The following is a 25,550-nucleotide window of genomic DNA, read 5'->3' on the forward strand; positions in this document are numbered from 1 at the left end:
GAATCAATCGAACCAATCAGAATCGTCATAACATTGACGCGGTAAATTGAATTTCAAACGCAATGGCGCAGATGTCAAAATTTTGAGAAAAAAATCGATTTTATGATGAAAAAGTAGGTTTAAAGAGATATCAAATGGTTTAAATCAAATCAGATGTACACATTTAACTAAAATCTGGAATAAATTTTTCATTGAAGCAACAAATATACGAACACAACCAGTCGTAATCAGAAAAAATGCACACAAAAATTCTTACATTTTCTTTTCAAATTCAATTGTTTGGTAGAATAGATCTCTATAATTTGAAAAGATGTCAACTTTGCTCGGCAATTTTGGTCGCAATCGATATGTATAAAACAGCTTCTTGAAAATATAATTTTTAAAAAATGTGTTTTCCTTAAGGCAGTGCATACAGGCCATTATTCAATTTATTGCAAGCTAAATGTTTTGACCATAAGTGAGTCACGTACGACTAGCCTATACGCACTCTTGAGGCTAGCAGTACCGATTTAGGGACAGCTCAGCCCTTAAACGTATTCGCGGGGGGGGGAGTAGGATGCTCCAGAGTAAGCTCGCCCCTATTCCAACTCGGCACAGATCTACATGTATATATAATATAGATAACAGATAGGAAGCTACAAAAATTGATGGTAGTCAGATTCAGACCCACAATTCATTGCATGCTGTGGAGACTTTCAGGTTTAACCGCTAGTCTCCGATTTTCGCGCTCTCGTTAAACCTCGGCGATATCTATGAATTATTGTTTACATTGTCGACATGGATTTTCATAGGAGAAATATTTGTATGGAAAAGTGTGACTATTGTATGTTTAAGAATAAATAACTATTGCTTCTTATATAAGTAGAAAATGCTTTGTCTTTTTTGTTGATGTACCGCCGTGAATTCAATATGGCAGTATGTTGGCTACTTTTACCCAGTAGGCATCAAATCTCGGAAAATCCTGTGACATATGATAACTTAGGTAAACACAATTCCCCCCCCCCCCCAAATACTGAATTTAACTGTGTGATGTCTTTGTTACTTCTCCATTTATATTTAGCTCCATGGCACAGGTCAACTTTGACCACTTTTCAATTTATTAATAAATATATTGATTTGTTATATCTCTAGTCTATTGTTGGAACCACATAATTAATATATATATTTATTCACAAATGTGGAAAGATGTTTTCTTAAATTATTATTTCATTTTGGTAATGAAAAAGTTTCAATGATTTGGGTAATAAAAACTTATTACAAGCCATCCTTGTTATATTACAAAATACATTGCATGTTAATAAACATGTAGTTTTATGTATATATAACTTAAGATAAAGAACATTCAACAAACATTTACAAATATTTTATTTTTTAATAAAACATGCATTATCAAAATAACAAAGACAATTACATACATAGGACAAGACAAAAATCTAAATATATACATTTACCAATAGACAAACACAACAGTGACTTAAAACAAAATGCAAAAGTTTGCTATGTGCTTTACAAAACATTGATGTATATAAATATATGAACAAAATATACCATGAAAACCAAACTTGAAAAAAGTGTCCTAAGATTTAAAGTGAAGTATAAAGATGCAAGATTCAAGTAATAACATGTTACATGCAGTTATTGACTCTTTTTTACATATACATGTCTAACTGACCTTATTCTTTATACAGGGCTGACGATTTTCCGCGGAAATCCGCGGATTTCGTGAGCTCCTGGGTCATTTTTGAGATCGATGTAAATTCGACAAAGACAATAAATTCATTCGTCATATTTTATACAGTACCCAAAAACCGGCACGCTTCGACTTTTATCGTTACGCTAGCCGCCTATGGTACGTCTGTAAGCGCTTTTCTCATTGGTCATATCGAGTCTTTTCCGGTATTCTATTTTAGAATAACCAATCAAATTACAGTTTACATTGTCGCTCTAAAATGTTGTCAAAATGTCGGATATTTGTCAAATTTAGAGTCCAGGAAATTGATTTTAGGGCATACCAAATCATCAGAATCCAGGATTCTGCGCAGCCCCCTTGACCCCCGGCGTATTTTCCGCTGATTTTGCAATTTGCTGTTGGCAGCCCTGTTTATAATGAAATATCTAACATAGGAACATTATTTTGTTTTTAGATGGCTGTCTACACTGGCAGAAGATGGGTCAACCCTCTAAACAAGAAAATTGGAAGGTAGGTTTTGTATGAAATACAAGTATTCAAAATATTAAAATATCAGTTGTGATATAAATGGATAAATTGACATTTATATACAATACATTGTTTATTTCCCAAATAAATTCTAATATTAAATAATTGAAAATTTCATTTTTTTCCAGTTTGTTTTTATTTCCACAGAGGTATATTGCATACATTGGTTGTTTATACATCTGACTGAAATTTTGTTCTGTATTTTTCATCTTTGTTTTAAGCAAAGAAAACTTTAAAAAATACTGTTCATATTTTCATGTTACATAGTAACCTACTAAGGGCTAGGTACGTTTTGGGTCGATTTTGGCCCAAAATTTTGAGGAAATTAAATATTTAATATAAATGAATCATTTAATGTCAATTGACAAAGCAACATATAAGCAAGTAAAAACTGACGTTCCTTAGTATCGCGGCAACGTTGATGACGTCACGGATGACGTCAATCATCCTCTAGTTTGGGCAAAATTCGTAAAAATGAGTAAATTTTGGTGTTATTCTACAAATATTAGGTTAACGCATTTTTTAACCACTTAGGTTTTTACATTTTATATTACCATAAAATATTAGCTTTAAATTATCACCTACTATTTTGCGGTTACTGCTTGCGCACTTCTGTTAATTACCCAAAGTTTACACTCCGTCAGTCTACTGTTTACATACTGGCAAATGGCGACGGATTGGTAAGGGGCGTAATCGAGTATATATTGGTAGTAAGAGAGGCTCCAGTTCTTAAATTAGTGAAGAGATAAATATCACCGTACATTTTAATAAACTAAAGTATTTCTCTTTCATGAGCAATTCCAATTCCAAAATGCAATAATATTTGCATGTTAATTATCCTAAGACGTTAATATCAGATATAATTACCCAAGACATTTTAGTAATACACAAAAAATGTTGACACTAATCCACTGATTGATAAATATGTGTGACCTTTCTCGTCAATTAAAATTTTGTAACACTGCTGCTTTGCTGAACAACTGTCTGCATAAATGACTCCGCCTACATTTACCTAGCAGTTTGTCACGTACGCACTACGCAAGTCGGCAAAGTCTTTTGAAGTCTTGATAAAACCACCCTTGAATGACCGCCCTTGAAGATGATTGACACTTTTAGCGCACAAACTGATCTCAAGCACTGCTCCGGCATCAGTTTATTTAGAAGGGTTGTGTGACAAAACATTCTGAATGTAGATCATTAATTGGATTTTATTTTATACAGTTGTATTGAAGTAATTAAACAAGTTCTTCAAATGTTTGCATGCTTGCAAATATCTTGGAAGTGTCGAAATTTTGTGCATTATTTTTAACATACGAGTCTCTCTTGCTTCACAACTTTTATAAGTCACTTTTAACATTTTTTTCTTTTGTGATCAGGTATAAATACAGGTACGCTTAATACCTTAAGCTACAGTCTCACTTACATCCCGGCAGAGCCCCGGTAGACGTCCGGGGTGATCCGGGTACGACTGGGAACAACCGGAGTACATCCGTAACTCTGCCGGCAACGTCCGGGATGATCCGGGAACATCCGGCATTCGACCCCGGATGGAATAAAATATTTAATATCACCGGGGTGGTCCGGGATGATCCGGGAAGGTATAGCTTTGCGGCTTCATCCTTAGCTCTGCCGGGAACGACCGGGGTTATACCGGGAAAGCACCGTAGCTCTGCCGGCACAAACCGGGGATGATCCGGGGTATGATATAGCCGGTAGAGCCACGGTATAATTATGCCGGCAGAGCCCCGGTAACTACAGGCAGAGCCCCGGAGGATAAAGGTAGAGCTACGGTTGATCCCGGTAGAGCCCCGGCAAAGCCCGGATCATTTCAAAAGAATAGCGACAATTTACGATGATTGCACTTGTTTGTATTAAAAGCCTTCCCAGTTCCCTTCTATCCAGTATGGCATAAGGATTTTTCAGAAAATCATCATGAATTATTATTCTGAAACAATAGATATCATATTAAATAAAAATTATGTGTCAATGTTATCATTTAAAATGATTTTCGGGCGTTTAAAATCCACCGGGGTTCTACCGGGGCTCTGCCTGGATCGTCCTGGGCTCTGCCGGGGCTCTGCCTGGGTCAACCGGGGCTCTTCCGGCGTCATCCGGGAACGACCGGGGAAGCACCGGCATGAACCGTAGCTTCACCTGGGCTCTGCCTGGATGATCCGGAGCACATCCTGGGTGGTTAGTAGGGAACTACCTTAGTGCTGCCGGGGTAAGTGTGACCGCAACAATAATTTCATCCCGGATCATCCCGGTAACTTACCGGGATGGTCCTTGGCTCTGCCGGGAGTAAGTGAGACCGAGGCTTTACGCTACCACTGTGAAAACTTTTTAAGTCTATTATAGCATTCGACACGATATGGCCAGTTATGTGTTGACGTGCCGTTAAAATCCAAACAAAGTGATAAAGTATAGCGCATGCTTTACCGTTACAACATACTGCTATATTAATTTTAGAAACCCTTTTTAAAGTTTCCCTGAAATCAGTCTTGTATGTGTGTGTGTTTTTGCATACTTACATTGTAAATGATTAGGAATTTCAACTTTGTGCTCACCGGTAATATATTGAATTACATTACATATAATAAAACGAAAATGCATATTATTGAAATAACTCGAAAAGCTTTTTTGTCGGCAACTGTACCTATATTTTATGAGTCATAACTTGAAACTAGAAACAAAACTGAAAATAAGAAACTCGTCGGGTGTATTTTTGTACTGCTATGCAAATAATTGCAGTATATTACAGTATTGTTGCATTAATGGTATTTCATTGAAAAAGCTTAGAATTTTTTATGCACTTTTTAAACGTGTTCATGTGTATTCTTTACATCATAAATTGAAAAGGAATTCAAACCTATTTTGTGTTTTGTGTTGTTAGATATGTAATCTGAATATTCAAAATCTGACAATGAAATATGTGGTATTATCAATTAACAGGAAACATAAATACTAGACTAAAGTGTAAATTATCCTGAACAAAGTTAATGTTGATTGATCACCGCATTTTCCTATTTTCTTCAATTAAACAGTATTCTAAGCAAGTTGAAAATATTTTTATCTGAAAACAAATGACTAGTTTTAATGACTGCGGTAGTTTAAATTATCCGTACATATACCTTGCAGGAGAAAAAAATCCGTAGAAGAAAAAAATCTTGTAATAAATCTCGTTACATGTTCTTTTGTATTTTAGTTTTTTTTAACAGAATATAAACAATTTAGCCTCTGCATCATCGTATTATAATGATGATCTGTTTTGAATGATACCAAAAAAACCCAAAAAAAACTTCGACTTAAAAATGCCGACTTTTTGTGTGTGTACATTTTGTTTATTTCTCTTCTTTTTCCATTGTATTATTTTTTATTTAATAATTCATTCATTTCATTAATTCAATTATGTCTTAAAATATTAAAAGACTTTTCCTTGCCGTGATCGCCGACAAATATCATATGAAACACGAAAATATCCAGTATTCAAGACCTAAGTTTTGGAAGATTCAAAATTATTTATTTCGTATAAAATTCATTTTAGCTGTATTGCATCCCAGACATGGCAAAATCTATATACCGCGTTCATAATCATTTATAAATCAATGTACGTGGTTTTCCAAGTGGTCTCCCTTTTTATTGTAATGACGTTTTGGCAGGAATTCAAGGGAGGCTAATTATTTCGGCAGTATGACAGTTACTCGATTGTTTTATTAATCAAAAGCGAATTGCAAAATTCTTATTTTGAATATGATAGATAATGTTTATATTTAATAAAAAAAGCAAAACAAACGTTAAAAAGTGCAAAAAAGAGACCAAATTATAGGCCGATTCCGGTAAACCCTCCGACAGAATGGCAGTAACTTGCCGATATTAAATATCTTGTTTTATTAATCAATAGTGATTTTATTTACAAAATTCTTTTTATATATCATTATATTTAATTAAAGATGCAAGAATATTGGTTAAAAGTTCATAAGTAAGCAAACTAAAGGCCGATTTCGGTAATGATTCGCCGATTCCGGCAGTTTACCCGTTTTCGCCGATTTTAAATATTTTTTCACTGTTAATTAAAAGCTATTTTTTTCACATTTCCTTTGGGGACCAATTATAACGTTTAAATTTTATAAAAACAGGCAAAACAAATATTATTAAAATGCATAAATAACCAAATCACAGGCCCTTGACGAATCCGGCAATGTGGCAGTAACTCTCCGATCTTAGATCTATTGTTTAATCAAAAAATCTTTTGACATATCATTGATAATGTTTATATCTTATAAAAAAACAAAAATATTCTTAAAAGTTCATTAAAGTTTAAATACCTCTTACTTAACAAAATTACAGGTTGATTCCAGTAAAGTCCCCGCCGATTCCGGTAATTCGGGCAATTCCGGTAGGTCGAGTTACCGAGGCATACATCTTAAAGATTATGTGAAAGATCAATATCATATAATAATAATAATAATAATGATGATGATGATGATTATGATGATAATCAAACACGTGCCTACATATAAGTTCGGAACTTGACTAAATAGTTTATAACATCAGACCAATGAATAAAAAATATTGTCATAACGGTACTGTTACGAATATGTGCCTCTTCGTACATAGATTTCGGTGTTTAGCCCTTTTAAACTGAAGAAGGTTCAGTGCCGATAATTTAGCTATGAACTTGTTAAAGTAATTATGTATTTTATAAAACAGCAGTAACTGAATACACTTCTAAAATAGGGTAAGTAAATTATATAAATAAAAGCTAATGTATATGCCTTCCTTTTCGTCTGCTTTAATCAGAGACGTTAAAATACATATAATGTATATATTATATGTCTCTGCTTTAATATTACTTCACAGTGACTAATTATTTATGTCTGCTATCGCAATTGAACGGTGGAAATGTACATCTAATGTATTATCAAGTCCTTTGCATTACACGATAAACAAATTGGAAAATACATACGCGTCATTATATTTTTAATTACTCGAAGCGATGCACTCAAAATAATACGTGACGTTGATGACGTCAAACTGTGGTATTTTGTTTTCTTGATAGGTTGTTTTGATTTATTATAACTTTTTTGTCTAAACAGATATCTGACTCAATTTTGCTGCATTTGTTATAAATATAGTTAAATTTTGGTATATCAAATTTTGAATATTTTTTGCCGATGGGCCAAAATCGACCCAAACCGTACCTAGCCCTTTATATAATTCATATAAATCTTCTACAACTTCAGGCGAACAGGTAAAGATGTCAGGGCTGGAAAAAATATAAGAGTTGATGAAGATGGTTTTGAAAATTTTGATGACTATTTCTCAGAATCTGGTAAGTTTAATGTAGGAAAAATAATAACAGCTAAATGTACAGACTACATGCATGAAGCAGTTTTTGTGCCCCCACGTTAGTGGCGGGCATTTAGATTTACCCTTGTCCGTCCTTCCGTCCGTCCGTTCACTTTTGTGTCGCATGTAACTCAAAAAGTATTTGACCTAGAGTCATGAAACTTTACAGGAATGTTGATCAGCATATGTAGTTGTGCACCTGGGTATTTTCGTCTGGATATTTTTAGTATTTTCAGAGTTATTGCCCTTGACTTAGTAAAATTTTGCAATTTTCAGCCTTGTGTCGCATGTAACTCAAAAAATATTTGACCTAGAGTCATGAAACTTTACAGGAACGTTGATCAGCATGTGTAGTTGTGCACCTGGGTATTTTCGTCTGGATATTTTTAGTATTTTCAGAGTTATTGCCCTTGACTTAGTAAAATTTTGCAATTTTCAACTTGTGTCGCACGTAACTCGAAAAGAATTTTACCTAGAGTCATGAAACTTTACAGGAATGTTGATCAGCATATGTAGTTGTGCACCTGGGTATTTTCATGTGGATATTTTTAGTATTTTCAGAGTTATTGCCCTTGACTTAGTAAAATTTTGCAATTTTCAACTTGTGTCGCACGTAACTCAAAAAGTATTTGACCTAGAGTCATGTAACTTTACAGAAATATTGATCAGCATGTGCAGTTGTGCACCAGGTATTTTCGTCTGGATTTATTTGTATTTTTAGAGTTATTGCCCTTCACTCAGAAAATTTTTGCAATTTTCAACTTGGATTTGACATAGTCATTAAACCTTATGGGCAGGTTGCTCAGCATATTTTAGATTTGCACCTGGGGTTTCGCTTGTGGATTTATCAAATATTTGTAGAGTTATTTCCCTTGACTTAGTAAAAAGATTGACAGAACAGTTGCGCGGTGGGGGCACCCGTGTCCTATGGACACATTTCTAGTTTTGTGTGTGTTTTTGTCAAGAAGGGGGGGGGGATGCATTGTCATCTGTAAAAAGTAAATGTTAATTTTCCCCAATATTGATATGGTAAGGTTTTAATGCATTATTACATTGATTGTTGCAAAAAGCTTTAAAAACACATGCATGCACACACACACACAAACATGTAAAAAGTAGAATCTTCAATGTGCAGCAAGTCAATAGCAGGGCTTCCATAAGTGGAAGTTTGGGGAGTCATTTACTCCAGATTTTGGCTTGTGATTTCCCAAATATAAGGCTTTTCCTTCTTTTCTTATATAATGGGACTTCCAATGTCAAACATTTTTAGTCTCTGACTTCCAAATTTTGGAACTTAATGGAAGCCCTGTCAATAGATTGGAAGAGCGTATTGTTTGATGCTTGTTTTAAAACTTTAATAAAACTTTAACCTTGACCATAAGTAATTTATACAGAAGTCCTTCAACCTAAAGCCTTCGGGCTTCAGAGTTGATGAACTCCACTCACTTAGAGATCAGGGTCAAGGCCCTAGGGGTATGGTGTTCACTTAAACATAGGGATTGTTAAAATTTAGGAAATTAACTTGGATCAGGAATGCTACACAATAATAATCTTACTATCAAACTGATATATGCTAAAATTAAGTTGACTCATTTTGCTTGTACTGAAAGAATAATTTGTGATACACTAATAGATGCAGAATTGACAAGGGATTTCACACGGCATCAAGCTATAAAAGAGGAATCTGAAAGTGCTGGTACCCAGGACTCTGAAGATGAGTGTAAAGAGAACCAATCCTTACAACATAATGCTGTGTCACAGAATATGCCAAATTCTGTCGTGTCCAATACTACATGTAACAACTTTCAGTCAAGTCAAACACTCAGCCAGGTAAAAATAATCACTCTCATACCTTATTAAATAATTTTCTTAAATGATTGTTTAATAAGTACTTTTTAGATATTATATGTTACAGCATTATAGCTATAAGGAAACATGAGTGGAATTTATATATATATTTGAAGTGAAAGATACAACAAACTTCATTTTATAATCATGATTTCTATACTTTAAGTCTGTTACTTTGTAAAATGTTGGTATATGTCAATTTACTTATGTTGTAAAATGTATGTTACAGGGTGATGCATCAAACAGGTCTAAATTTGGTTGGCTTAGGAATAGAAACATTGGCAGGTATTGTGTAAACTAATATTCTAATTGTAAAATATCAAGATTTATCGTACATGGAAAGGCATTGAAATTTTCTGTTTTATTTAACTACTTGATTTGTCCAAAATTTAGATAATAAATTAGTTCAGTTCAATTTTATTTTAGCATAATTGCGTAGGAATTAGGAAGCTATAGAGGATATTTGTTTAGTTCAGTGTAAGATCTGAATATATTTATCCGAGTGATTTACCAAAAGGTATATTTCACGAGTGGCGCAGCCACAAGTGAAATATGAACTTTTGGTGTTCACAAGGTGAAATATATTTCGATCTTACACTAAACTAAACAAATTTTCTTTTTATTATATGCAAAGAAACGTTTTAAAAAGACATTAAAGCTAATACTGAATGAAAAGCGGCCAAATAATAATACAACGTGACGTCATTTACGACGTCACGTCATTAAGTTGGTACCCAGTACTGTGCACGCTGTTATTTCACTGAAACAACGTAAGGGGCTTAAATTCAAAACAGTGAAATTATCAAAGTGGTAATTTCACTGTTTCAAACAGTGAAATTACCAGTTTTATATCACTGATATATTTCTATAAACCACCGAAAAGCATGTAATAAATAAGATTAAACACACTCAAATCTGTTCCTGGTACCAACCAGTACTTAGCAATGAAAGTAATGCTCTTTGCTTAAGGAAACAACAGACTATTAAAGTAAAGATTATAATAATATACTTTGTTTTTGTGAAGTGTAAAAGTTTCCAAGTATATGTTGATCATTTACAGGAGAACAGGGAAAAACATAACTGCTAACAAGCAAATCAGGATTGACGAAAATGGATTTGAAAATTTTGATGATTACTTCTCAGAATCAGGTATACTCTAACTCTAATTACTAATAAAAATACTTAAGTCTTAAGTCACACTGACATTGTAATGTTTAAATGAAGACTTACCAGCTTTACACTATTAGAGGAAGACCTTTATTAGTCCCCTACCGGTTTACCGGAGGGGACTTTAGGTTTACTCTGTCAGTCCATCCGTCCATAAAACTGGATCCGGCGATAACTTGAAAAGTACTGAAAATATTTTTATGAAACTTGATATATGGATAGATGGCAGTATGGAGATAATGCACATCATTTTCTTTTCTTCTTATGTTGAAAATATTGGTTGCTATGGCAACAAATAGGCTGAAAATAAGGCAAATTTAACACATAACCTGGATCCAGTGAGAACGCAAAAGTACTGGAAATATTTTTATGAAACTTGAAATATGGGTAGATGGCAGTCTGGAGATTATGCACGTCTTTTTCTTTTCTTCCTATGTTGAAAATTGTGGTTGCTATGGCAACAAATAGACTTAAAATATGGCAAATTTTACACATAAACTGGATCCAGTGTTGACGCAAAAAGTAATAGAAATATTTTTATGAAAATTTTAATATGGGTAGACGGCAGTCTGGAGATTATGCTCGTCTTTTTCTTTTCTTCCTATGTTGAAAATTCTGGTTGCTGTGGCAACACATAGACTGAAAATATGGCAAATTTTACACATAAACTGAATCCAGTGATAACTCAAAAAGTACTGGAAATATTTTCATGAAACTTGACATATGGGTAGATGGCAGTCTGGAGATTATGCATGTCTTATCTTTTCTTCCTATTTTGTGAAAATATTGGTTGCTTTGGCAACAAATAGGCTTAAAACATGGCAAATATAACAATATTTGTGATTAGTCAAAAAGAACTAAACAATTTTTGATATTGGTTGCTTAATTTTACACATAAACTGAATCCAGTGATAACTCAAAAAGTACTGGAAATATTTTCATGAAACTTAACATATGGGTAGATGGCAGTCTGGAGATTATGCATGTCTTATCTTTTCTTCCTATTTTGGAAAAATATTGGTTGCTTTGGCAACAAATAGGCTTAAACATGGCAAATATAACAATATTTGTGATTAGTCAAAAAGAGCTGAAAATTTTTGATATTGGTTGCTTTGGCAACAAATAGGCTTAAAACATGGCAAATATAACAATATTTGTGATTAGTCAAAAAGAGCTGAATTTTTTTATAAAATTGCATCTTTAATTCAAGAGTTATCTCCTCTTTAAGAATTTTGCTTTTAAAAATGTTATATTTTGGTAACAGGGATGTTTCAAATATTAACTTTAGAGTGTCCATCAGTCCGTCTATCTGTCTGTTCATAAAAACTGTTTCCTGTGATCACTTTTAAAGAACTTTTCCAACAAATTTACTTTAAATAGAGAAAAATTGAAACATTAGTGAATGGCCGATGGCCCTTCAGAATGTTGATGGGGTCCTAACCGGTAGGGGACTTATGGATTGCTTGCAATACTATGATAATTGCTTGTTTACAAAGAAGCTTTGTTAAAAATAGAAAGATTGCCTTTTAGAATATACTTAATTACTTATGTGACATTTTAAGCCATACTTAAAGGTAACTACAGCTAATATTTGACCTTTTAATGTATTTGATTGCTTAATAGCATCACCATTTTCAAAATGTTATTTAAAAAGGAAAAAAAAAGCATTGTGTTAAAAGGTATAATTATGACCTAATGCAGGATGTATTTTTTTTTAAAATCTAAATGATTTTATTGTTTGACTTTCAGATATGTCCAGCGTTTCTTCAAGACTGAGTGTTTCTGTTGTGAAGCCGTATCCTAGAAGAGGGTCCATCATAAATGTACTTAATCTTTTCATATGCTTATATAATCATTATTTGCAGTTTACATTTTCCTTCATCACTTCTTGGGGTGTTCTGCATGTGATATAAACTTGTGCCTTTCCTATTTCTGACCTCAAAGAGAACATTCATTTCAATACATAACATAATTTGTTTAAGTTTGAAAAAAAGTTTGCACAGTCAACCCAATTATGGAATTAAAGTTTAATATCAAGTTGTTTCACTTAATTTTATCACTTAAAAGGTTCATGTACATAGCAAAATTCATACATAAATATGATGCAATACAATGTAACTGGTATAGAAATTCATAATTTAAAAACCTTTTGTATGAAGAAATTGTTACTTCAGGAAAGAAGCTTTGATATTTCAACTGATATCTGTGATTACTAGGTTTAAATTCAAATGAATTTAAAATGTCCTACATTATAACATGAGGTAATAATTTATTCTAATTGTTACATTTTAGAGTCATCATAAAGATGATGGAACACAGTCACTTACCTCGCAAGAATCACATGGAACAGGTAAAAAAGTCTGCTTAGTAACTTTGTTTCCTGTGAAATACATGTTCAGTTATTTGTTGAATAAGTTTTGCAATCATGTCATTAACAGTGGTTTGTTAAATGAAGTCTACCTGTCAGAAGTTATAATATATCAGTCTGATGGTGAACAATGTCTAATTAATTTGTGACAGGTGTGAAATGAAGAAACTATTTAATTGATAATACACAAAGGTCCATGCTTTTAACGCCTTGTTGCTATGGAGAGGTTAGATTTATTGTAAGTATTAACTTTTGGAATAAGCGATACTGTTGTTACAGTATTTATTAAAGGCCTCTCTCCAGAAGTTGCACTGTATAAGCCTCTATAGTAAAATATATATCTTTGGTTCTCATCTATTGTAAAATATATATCTTTGGTTCTAATCAATGTTTTCAGATGAATTACAAAGCAGTGAGTCTAGTCAGGAAGATGATGGACATACTCAATCAGAATTACAAGAACAAAACAATAGAACCAACAATACAGGACATTCTCATCATGAAGGCATGTACACGTCAGATGACGAAAAGACATTCACCCCTAAAACAGATCAAAGTTCAAACCTAACACATTCATCTAGATCATTGTCTGAATGTGATGATTTAACATATGAGCTTGAGAAAGAAGCAGCAAAGACAGAAAATGAAGCAAACAATACAAAACAAATATCTAGAAACCAAACATTTCCACATAGCCATATTGATACACCAGTTTCATCCAGAAGTAGTCGATCATACAGTAAAGTTGTTAGTGAAGGATATTCCAGTAGTAATATTAGTTATACTAAATCACAAGATAGTAAATTGGATAAAAATGATTCATCAAGACAAACTTTAATGAATGACAGTGATGATAAAATTTCCCAAGGGGAGCATAAAATGAACGTTGAAGTTAATGAATTAAAATTAGAGAAAGATATTGCAAAAAGTGACAGTTACAATAATACTTCTCAAAGGAATGGTAAAACTTCTCAAAGGAATGGTAAAATGAGTGTAGCTATAAATAATTCAATACACAAAAGTCAATCAAAGACAGACAAAAAACATCAGTCAAATGTCAGTCATAACAACATTTCTCAAGAGATGCCTAAAATTAGTGTTCAGTCCAGTGAATCTACTCTTAAACGTGAATCAAAATCATCTGAAAATACAGAGGACTCTTATAATAGTGATGAAGATCGTGATTCTGAAAGTGAAATGGACAATGATGAAGATGATGCTGGTGAAGAGCATGAAGATGAATCTGACACTAAAGGTGAAGATTTAGATGAATCTGAAAGTGCAGAGGACAATAACACAGAAAATCTTGATGATCAATATTCAGATAATGACCTGCCAGAAGAAACTGATAACGTTGAACATTCTGATAAAGAATCAGATGAAGAGATGGTTGAAGAAGAAAGCACAGCTGAAGTAGAAAAGACTACAACAGAACTGTCAAAACACATAGAAAAAGTGCAATCTATAAACAGGGGAGACAAAGGAATTAATAAGAATCACAAATCACTGGATGAAAATAGTGCACAAATACATATGACAAATGAAAGCAAATGCATGTCTGAAAAGGGTATTGATAATGAGGAACATGAAGATGACAATGATGATGAGGAAGAGGAGGAATTGAGACCATCACAAGCACCCTCAAACATAGATGTTGCTGGAAACAAAAGTGGTTCTATAACTAAGCTAGATATTCCTACATCTGTTGTCAGCTTTAATAGAACTAGGAAAAGGTAAATAAAGTGTAAAGACTTATTTCAATATGTAGTCCTACTGTGCATACTAAAAATGAAATTCTAAGTTTTGTAATGTCAAATTAATGTTTTGTATGTACAATGTCACTTATTGTCTCTCAATGTAATGAAGAGAAAAAGAAAATTTAAATGTGAAAAAAACTGTCATTAATCATGTTAATAGGATTATTTCATTTTATTGGTTGTCATGTGTATCTGTAAAGTTGTGAAGCAAAACAGAATCAGGGTAACAAGAATTCAATGATACCTTTTACAATAACTTTAGATTTTTATCATTTCAAAACTATGATAAAATTTAATCGAAATGTCTTATTGGTTGAATATTTTCACAAGAATGTCTCTTTTCTAGGTTGTCATATTCTGCGAGTGAGGCTAGTGAAAAGTCTATAAAGAGGAATAAAAGCAGGTACATTGTACATACATGTATTGTACTAGTAGTACGTCCATGAAACAATATTTCATTAATCATAGTGATGGGTTTTAGTGAATTAAATGTTCAGAATCTATTTAAGTATTACGTTGCATCTTACAGTCAAACAGTTGCCTATAAACAAACAGTAATATTGAATATTTCATTTGAAATTGATAATATCTTACTGTACCATTAAAAGTTAAGAAAATCAAGAACACGACTATAAGTACTGTGTTTCATCATCATAGATAAAATTTAGAGTGCAATTACTTTGTTTTGTTCAGTCCTTGCAAATGTAGCTGAATTATTTATGTTTATCTATGGTTATTTTAGAACAAAAAAGCATAACAATAACTATAAATGTATATCCCTTTCTTTGTACTAAGTAAGGAAATAATTGCTAAAGTGAAAATGTCATGAGCAAGGTAGAGCTATTTTGAGCACCACTTCTCAGATGAAAATGTTTTGTTTTCAGAATGGAAAAAGCAAATGCAGAACTTTTTGATACAGATGTTTCCGAAACCTCTGCAACAAAAACGACTGACAACAAAACTTCAGTTCAGACAGATACTGCTGAAAATTTGAATAAAGTAAAAAATAAGAAAGCTGAAAAAGAAAAGTCGGGGGAAATTAAAGTTGCAGGTGAAGAAAACAATGACTTTGTATGTTTAACATCTAGAAGTACCCTTGCTCACACAACAGAACTTGGTAATAATGAGAATGTTGATGACGATGATGATGATATTGTGATTCTAGATTACAATAAAACAAAACACACATCTCGAGTGGAAAGGAAACTTTCTACCAATAATAAATCCAGAAAACAGACTAAAAAATCTGATTCAGAAAGTCAAAGTGACAGTGGAAACCAAATACAAGTAAAACCATTAAAAAAGGGTACCAAAAGTGAGATTAAAGTGAAGAAAACAAAAGGTGACAATAAAGTCAGGCGGAAAACTGCACATGAGTTAAATAATAAAGGTGACTCAATAGGGCAGAATGATAAAACAATAGGTGATGATTTAATAGAAAATTTAAATATTGATGACAATGTTGTTACTGACCCTCACAGTGATAATGATATGCATAGTGTTAATGATGATGAAGTAATACAGGACATTAGAAATGAGACTCAGAACAATGATGATAAATTGAAGAAAGGGAGAAAAGAAGTTTTAAATGAAACAAACAAATCAGCTTTTGAGAAAAACTCAGTGACAAAAAGTCGTAAAACAAAAAAGGGGAAGTCACAAATAAATTCTAATGAAAAAACAGATCAAATTGATTCTAAAACTTCAACTTTAATTGAAACTGAAACAAACAGTGATTATGATTTAGTGATACAATCACGTAAAAGAAAATCCACAAAGAAGAAACAATCACAAGTTGATAGTAAAAACTCAGAAGTAAAGAAACAAAAATATTCAAAGAACGCCAAGTCTAAGAGATCTGCAAGCATAGATACTAATGATGTAGATATAAATGATACTAATGACAATGACTATCCCAATATTGATAATAGTGATGAAATATCACCTGCTCAGAAAATTCAGAACTCTCCCAAGAACCAAAGAAAAGGTTCAAAAATAGAACATAGAAACTATGAACAAGAAAATAAAAAAGGATCAAAGAGAAAGTCATCCTCTGAAGATGATGTGGAAACACAAGTGAAGAAAACAAAAACTAAGAAGACTAAATCTGATAAGAAATCTAGAAGCAAATCAAAGAAAAATGTTTCAGATGATATTACTATATCTAATGATAGGAATGATGACATGGTTGATTATTCTAAGAATATAACACCAACAGTTGACACAAGGCTTTCAAGTAAGATATTCATTTTTCTTATGACCAACTTAAAGGTTGATTGATAAGAGTCACTTGAGGAGAAAATAATATTTTTCTACTTCTGGAGCGCGTAATTTAATTGTAATTACTGATCATATCGTAGACAATAAGTCTATGTATAAGTCTTGCATGTGCCTTTAGCTTTAGGTTTGAAATGTTACTTTAGTTGTGTCAAAGTGATATCGGGAAGTACCTTTCATGTTAATGTTATTCTTATTACACTAGCTGATTAATATATTTTTCTTCTAATTACTAAAAGAAGATGCCTATTAAAATCATTATAATATATTTGCTTTTTTTCACAGTGCCTACTAACTTTGGGAGTGGTGTGTCATTTAGAGTCTCTCGCAGATCAGAATTATTGGAAGATGTCAGATCAGGTTATATTGGTATGTACACATGTAGTAATTTACAAATGATGAAAGTGTTAATGCATAAGCTTTATTGAAGATTTTTACTTTCAAACTGTTCGTTTTTTCCAAAATATTAAGAACAAATAACTATCAACCATAATGTTGGCGATGCTGTTTATACTTATAATATAGAAATGTATATTACAGGGAAGATAAATGTTGAGATGGAGCGCACAGGGGGGCTAACACCATGTATATCTCGCCCTGGTGCAACTAGAAAGAGTAAAGGACGTAGAGTGACCATTTGTCCTGAAGAGAACATAGAACACAGTCTGAATACTGGAACACCTTCATTAAACTCTACACCTCTGCCAAACTTCGACTCCACTCCTGTTCATATCTGTGAGACTACAAATTCTGCAACACCTTGTGTAGATGTTGAAAGTGTTATTGAGGATAGACTAAGTAAGTATATACTTCAGCTCATACTAATAGATTAACTCTTTATCTCTTTTAAGTTTGTGTAATGATTTAATCTGACTTTGATAACTTACTATCCTTTCTTATTAACCCTTTAGGACAACATATCTACAAATAAGCAAGATATTAACATAAAATTTATGTACATGTATATATAAATAACAATAGTAACATATACAAAAACATATAGCAGAAATAGCTTGTTCATACTTAAAAATTAAACTAAATAATGGGTCACATAATTTCAGTTATACCATCACCATCTGATGAAGGGCTCAGAAGATCTCAGAGAACCAGATTGAAGCCCATCGAATGGTATAAAAACGAACGAGTTGTTTTTGACTATAGGAGAAGATCTGGTAATTTTGTGTTTTAATATATATTTTTTTATTGCTATTTCAAGAGGTTTCTTTTTTCTTAAAACTCAGAAAATTGTTGTTAAAGATGTGTCTAGCACTTTCCATTGGGTTTATGCTATTTATTATCATATATTCTTAGGTGAAGTTTATAAAGTGTAGATAATATTGAATTATGTTTATTTGTTCTTGCAAACTCATTTTACTCATTTGTGAAGCATATGTATGATTCCATATTTATGTGATTCTCTATTCAGGTCCAGCTATTATTGGGGTGAAGCCCTCTTTGGAAATTAAATATAAAAAACTGGAAGAAAAGAAGAGCAAGAGCAAAAAACTAAAATATCAGAGTATGTTAAAGTTTACATTATTCTATTTTGATATTTACATTTTAAGTTGGTATGAAATTATAAGAATCTTACACCGGCTCTCGGTACAGACCGGAATATCTAGCTCGAGGGTAACTGTTTATGGCGGTAACGAGGCTCTGCAGAGTTTCCGCTGAACAGTTACCCGAGAGCAAGATATTCCCGTCTGCACTGACAGATGGTGTTTGATTCTTTTTCTTGCATATTACATTATCAATAATTTTCAGAATATAAAAATTACAAAAACCCATATTCTCATAATGCACTTTTTTCTTATAGTAGCGTATGAACTTACAACTTCATTCATAACGGTTAAGTGACGTCATCCCAAGAACGCAATTCATTCATAAAAGACTCGCGTCAATGACTTCATTTAAAACACGCGACTTTTCTTACATGGGAGGTGTAATATAGAGTTTCCTAGCAACGGTGTAAACGGTAGATAATCCTGTCTGATATGCAAGAAAGATTATATATGTTATCTGGTGTTTGGCAAAGTGGGTTTTTGCCAGCTAACAAACAAACTTTTACTGTTATAGCTTCACAGTGCACTACGTGTCACAATAGATTAGTTAACTTGTTTCGTTTATTTTCGAAGCTGTTGCTGTAAAGGTTTCTTTGTACCTACGTTATTATCTGGGAAAAATCTAAATATTCTTAATTCCACAGTAAGTCTATAATCCAACATTTATCTAAGGGAAGGTTGTACACAACATGTTTATAATTATCTGTTCTTTTTCAATGTATATGTAGTTATTTGGCCAAGTTGTAAATACTGTTTACTTTAAATCACTTGCCTCGCACATTTGTAGGCCATAGTAGTTTTGAAAGTTCTGTTATACTTCTCAGATATAAACTTTGGTCTGAATTAAGTATAAGCAACCCATTTCTCCTCCATTTACAAACTTTAAAGTCTTTTCATTACGTCACAACAAAATATACATAATATTTTAAGGCACTGTTTTATTGAAGCTTGATACATGTATATCAAAAAAGTTCATATGTCTGAAATTTTGTTTGTTTGTTTGTTTTGGGTTTTACGTCACATGGACACAGTTAAGGTCATATCGCGACGTTCCAGCTTTACTGGTGGAGGAAGACCTCAGGTGCCCTTCCGTGCATTATTTCAGGCACGAACGGGCACCTGAGTAGAACCACCGACGTTCTGTAAGCTAGCTGGATAGCTTCCTCACATGAAAGAATCCAAAGTCCCTGTCGGGATTCGAACCCACAGCGGTGAGGGGCAAGTGGTTTGAAGTCAACGACCTTAATCACTAGGCCATGGACGCCCCATAGGTCTTAAATGTTTTGCAGCTACACATATAACCAGTGTTATAAGGCATTATTTTAAACCCCATTTTCATACATGATAAGAAATACAAAGGGAGGAAAACATTTAGAAACTTTTGTTACTATTTCATGTTAAAATTTTACAGTAAGGAAAGCTTCTCAACAGGGAAAGGACAAGCCATACAGGAAACTGTCTATACACAGAGAAATTCCTCCTGATATAGATCTAGCAGACAAATCTGACCCTGAGATTACTATCTACAACCAAAACCTAGAGTCAGAAGATGGCATAGGTAAAAAATTTAATTTAGATTAAAGTATTGTCATAATTTTATATAGCTCAATGTCTAGGTTTGAGAAAAGTTTGGAAACAGAAGGATTTATTTATTAAATAGATAAAGATCACAAAGAGTAAATTGATATATGTTATACAAAAAAGGAATAGATTTTTATGTTTCAAAACAATATCTGATGTACACTTATACAGCCAAGTTTAAAACAAAGAAAATATATGTTTCGTATGAAGAAAGAAAAAAATGAAAAGTTGAGCCTGTAAAACAAGTGATGTTCAGGATTATTAAGTTTATGTTTTATTTTCTAGCGTGTATAGGGAAACATGAAGCATTTAAAGCTGTTGGTCCCAGCCATAAAACACCAAAGAAAGAAGATCCTTACCTCATCACTAAACATCTGAGTCATCCATGTATGTCAGCAGGCAGTTTGTCTATCAAACCAAATGCTGAAAAACCGGAACAATTAGTAACAGCTGATTATATTGTAAGTTTGTTGTTAATTATGTATTATTTAATGGTTATTATACCCCCACCACAAAATGTGGGGGGGCTATAATGGATTCGCTTTGTCGCGTCGGTCGGTCGGTCAGTCCGTCGGTCCGTCCGTCTCCATTTTCGTGTCCGCTCTATAACTCCTATACCAATTGAAGGATTTTCTTCAAACTTGGCTCAAATGTTCATCTCAACAAGGGGATGTGCAGAACCCATATTGCCCATGTGTCAGTTCAAGGTCAAGGTCACAATTGAAGGTCAAATATCAAACACTATCAAATATTACACAGTATGTCGTGTCCGCTCTGTAAGTCTTACACTAGTTGAAAGATTTTCTTCAAACTTGGCTCAAATGTTCACCTCAACCAGGGAATGTGCAGAACCCATGTCGCCTATGTGTCAGCTGAAGGTCAAGGTCACAATTGAAGGTCAAATATCAAACAATTAAATATTACACAGTATGTCGTGTCCGCTCTGTAAGTCCTACACTGATTGAAAGATTTTCTTCAAATTTGGCTCAAATGTTCACCTCAACAAGGGGATGTGCAGAATCCATGTTGCCCATGTGTCAGTTCAAGGTCAAGGTCACAATTGAAGGTCAAATATCAAACAATCTAATATTACACAGTATGTCATGTCCGCTCTGTAAGTCCTACACTACTTGAAAGATTTTCTTCAAACTTGGCTCAAATGTTCACCTCAACCAGGGGATGTGCAGAACCCATGTCGCCCATGTGTCAGCTCAAGGTCAAGGTCACAATTGAAGGTCAAATATCAAACAATAAAATATTACACAGTATGTCATGTCCGCTCTGTAAGTCCTACACTACTTGAAAGATTTTCTTCAAACTTGGCTCAAATGTTCACCTTAACAAGAGGATGTGCAGAACCCATGTTGCCCATGTGCCAGCTCAAGGTCAAGGTCACAATTGAAGGTCAAATATCAAACAATCAAATATTACACAGTATGTTGTGTCTGCTCTGTAAGTCCTACACTAATTGAAAGATTTTCTTCAAATTTGGCTCAAATATTCACCTCAACAAGGGGATGTGCAGAATCCATGTTGCCCATGTGTCAGCTCAAAGTCAAGGTCACAATTGAAGGTCAAATATCAAACAATCTAATATTACACAGTATGTCATGTCCGCTCTGTAAGTCCTACACTAATTGAAAGATTTTCTTCAATCTTGGCTCAAATGTTCATCTCAACCAGGGGATGTGCAGAACTTATGTCACTCTTTTGCTTGCTTAAGGTCAAGGTCACACTTTAAGGTCAAAAATTGACTTACAAAATATTCTTAAATTTTACGTTTATTTGAATATTTCTAAATCTAGAAAAGGTATTTGCTTGAAACTTAAAATATTTTTGAAGGGTCACAATTCCGATATGCTGTTCGTTCAAGTTTCATAACTCTGTATTGCATTTTACCAAAGTTATGCCCCTTTTTAAGTCTTCAAATTTACATACAATCAAATATTAGATAATATGTTGTGTCCGCTCTATAAATCCTATACTAATGGAAGAATTTTCTTCAAACTTTAATCAAATTTTCACCTCAACAAGGTTATGTGCAGAATCCATGTCACCTTTGTGCCGGCTAAAGGTCAAGGTCACACTTGAAAGTCAAAAATTGACTTAAAAAATGTTCTTAAATTTTAACATGTTCTTGAATAGTTCTGAAACTAGCGGAGGCATTTGCTTGAAACTTTAAAGATATATGAGGTGTGGCAAATAAGATATGCAGGTCAAGTTTCATTACTCTGTATTGCATTTTGACAAAGTTATGCCCCTTTTTAAGTCTTCAAATTTACATACAACCAATACTAGACAATATATTGTGTCTACTCTATAAATTCTATACTATTGGAAGGATTTTCTTCAAACTTTACTCAAATGTTCAACCAAACTGGGTGATGTGCAAAACCCATCTTACCCTTGTGCCAGATTAAGGTCAAGGCCACACTTGAAGGTCAAAAATTGACTTATAAATAAAATGTTTAATACATTGGGAACTATTATTTGTAACTGTTTCGAACATGATTTGATAATATATATTTATACTATTACCTGTACAATTAGTCTTTTTTTCACCAGAGATAATTTCTTTTTATGTATTTGTGCCACATATGTTATTCCCTTAACCACCTTTCCAAGTGGTCTTCTGTCAAGGACATTTGTGGGGGTATGAATCGCATTCAGCGATAGTTCTAGTTTATTATTCAATCATTATTTCGGTGTAAATGGTTAGATTATTATCATGCTTTGTATCAAAAACAGACTGGGCAGAATGGGTTTGAATTCATGTACATGTTGTAGTTAATTAATGTACTAGTAGTTTACAGATATGTTGGTGAAATCTTTTAAGAGTTAAAGGATATTTTCATGTTCAGATCTGTGTTGTAAAGCTGTCAAAAGCTAGACAATGATAGCATGATTAAAGTAAGTTGTAGGTTAACTTTAGTATAAATGTTATAAATTGGTTGTCTTTCTTGTGTTACCTTTGGTTTATTGTAATATTACCTGATCCCCAGCATGTGATTAAACAGTTAATATAAGAAATATAGTTTGTAAATATTTGATTTTGTTTGTTTTCTTTGCCTTATACTAGTATTTACAACTGTTTATCCTTTATTTTATGCTTGTTATTTCAGGTCTTCTTCATTGATCATGGTAAAGTTCTGGTTAAAATTCATAACACAACAACATTATTAGAGTCAGGAGATACATTCATGGTTCCTATAGGTCAGTGTTATGTTTGATACATTTGCTTTACTTTTATTTCTTTACATTAGAGCCTAAAAGGCTGAGTGGATAAGGTCGTTGACTCAAAATCACTTGCCTTACACCACTATGGCTTTGAATCAAGTTGGAGACTTTTGCATCCTTGACATGTAAGAAAGCTATTTTCAGCTAGCATACAGAAGGTCAATGGTTCTAGTCAAAATATCTGCTAAATAATGCACAAAGGAGCACCCTATGTCATTCGGAAAAGATGTAGTATCACCTTGACATAAAATCCAACAAAGCAAATTAATACTAAAATCTTAACCAGTCATTGGTCTTGAATTTGCAAATAAACTTGTATCAATAGATGTGTTCAGTATTTGAATGTTGTATATATGATATTTTCAGGTAACACATACAGTATATCAAATCTACGCAATGATACTGCCAAGTTTTTCTACACAATACATAAACAGTGGGAGAATTCTGATTCAGGGGACAATTCAGATGCTTGTGATGTCAATATTAGCAATGGAAAATCTAAAAGAGTGAGTAATGGGCCTGATATATGCTGAATTAGATAAACCATATAACCCAGCAAGAAGGCACATGATCATAAAGTTACTGGAGCAGTATTGCTTATCACAAGTTGTGGTTCAGAAATATTTCTGGTTCCTGGTGGAAAAGTAACGCCAAAAGCCATGAATTTGTGTGGAATTGACTTTATAAAGTAAATTTAGCTCTGTGACTGTACACATATTTTCCTGTCTTTTGTAATGTATATGTTTATATTCTTACCGACAAAAATATAATATATATTCTTTGCTCATACATGTATATATTTTGAATGCCTTTCTCCTATTAAATGTCTTACACTTTACATGGTAAACAGAAATATTGGACTGTACATACTTTGTTATGACAGATTTTAGTGTCAGAATTTATCAGATTTACAGTAGTGGTGATGTTAATGAGATATATGAAGCCAGACCAATATGTTATACCACAGCAAGTTAATTATATATTTTTGTATGATATATATTTATGCCCCCACAATGTGGGAGCATATAGCGTTGCACTTGTCCGTCCATCCGTCCCGAAATCTTGTGAATGCAACTCCTCTTAAACCGGATGGCAGATTTTGCTTAAACTTCCAGGGATTAACAACCTGAATGTGTAGATGGTAGTAAAGGAAGGAAATTTTGCTGCGACCAAATTTAACAGAATTATGGCCCTTTGTTGATTTTTAGTTTTCAACTTGTGGCACATGTAGTCAAAAAAATATTTGACCTAGAGTCATTAGATTGACAGATCAGTGGTGTGTGGGGGCATCTGTGTCCTATGGACACATTTCTAGTTTTCTTTGGTTATGAAATATGATGTTTTTACTAGTCTATTTAGTGAACTTTGTACAACACTTCTTATGTTGAATTTAGAGCAAGCATTAAAATTGAAATTAATGCGCGTTTTAGTGGATTATTTGAATATTTATATTGAAATGAACTTGAACTTGAAATGTCAAATATAAATACAATAAACTGCATATGGGTTTTCGTTTTATTTTGATTACAGTCCTGTACGATCAAGTGTTAATGGCATGCTTTAAGAATAGTTAAATGTGAATAAATTAAACCCAGTTTAAGAAAATGATAAAAGAAAAATAATCTTAATCTCTTAACCAGTAATATACAAAATCCTTAAGAACATTAATAAAATGACCAATTTTAGATTCCTTATTTGAAACTTTTATACGTTAGACCCTTTTTCGATATTGAAAAAAAATTTATATGCCCAAATTTTTATGGTATCCATCTGTAGACAATTGGTTTCCAGTACAATACAATATTCTTTTATTTCGTCAAGGTTACATTTGTAACAACAGACAATACAATAATCCATTTTTAGCTCGACTTTTCTATGAAAAGGGGAGCTATCCTACTCGCCCCGGCGTCGGCGTTGGCGTCACACCTTGGTTAAGTTTTTCGTACCACCCCACTTTATTTCAGAAGTATTACAAGTATGGCTTTGAAACTTACCATACTTGTTCACCATCATAACATCCATCTACAGACAAGAGTACATAACTCTGTCAAGGTTTTTGACAGAATTATGGCCCTTTTTTGACTTAGAAAGTGTATTGAGCTTGGTTAAGTTTTTTGTACCACCTCACTTTATTTCAAAACCATTGGAGGTATTGCTTTGAAACTGACCATACTTGTTTACCATCA

The 25,550-nt window shown here is 33.1% G+C and overlaps 1 protein-coding gene across 1 annotated transcript; it reads left to right on the forward strand.

Moving 5' to 3' along the window:
- Nucleotides 1–8: 8 nt before the first annotated feature.
- Nucleotides 9–24,863, forward strand: LOC132713035 (centromere protein C-like). The gene is made up of 19 exons (XM_060695474.1): nt 9–113; nt 2,145–2,200; nt 7,462–7,550; nt 9,201–9,397; nt 9,645–9,700; nt 10,476–10,564; nt 12,332–12,405; nt 12,875–12,932; nt 13,348–14,683; nt 15,054–15,110; nt 15,592–16,943; nt 17,270–17,353; nt 17,525–17,782; nt 18,046–18,156; nt 18,411–18,503; nt 19,958–20,104; nt 20,413–20,588; nt 23,250–23,340; nt 23,731–24,863. The coding sequence occupies exons 2-19, from the start codon at nt 2,145–2,147 to the stop codon at nt 23,895–23,897; spliced, it is 4,491 nt and encodes a 1,496-aa protein (XP_060551457.1). The 5' UTR covers nt 9–113; the 3' UTR covers nt 23,898–24,863.
- The last annotated feature ends 687 nt before the right edge of the window (nt 24,864–25,550 follow it).

This window comes from Ruditapes philippinarum, unplaced genomic scaffold, assembly GCF_026571515.1.
Source record: "Ruditapes philippinarum isolate M1 unplaced genomic scaffold, ASM2657151v2 ctg248_1_1_1_1, whole genome shotgun sequence".
NCBI lineage: Eukaryota > Metazoa > Mollusca > Bivalvia > Venerida > Veneridae > Ruditapes > Ruditapes philippinarum.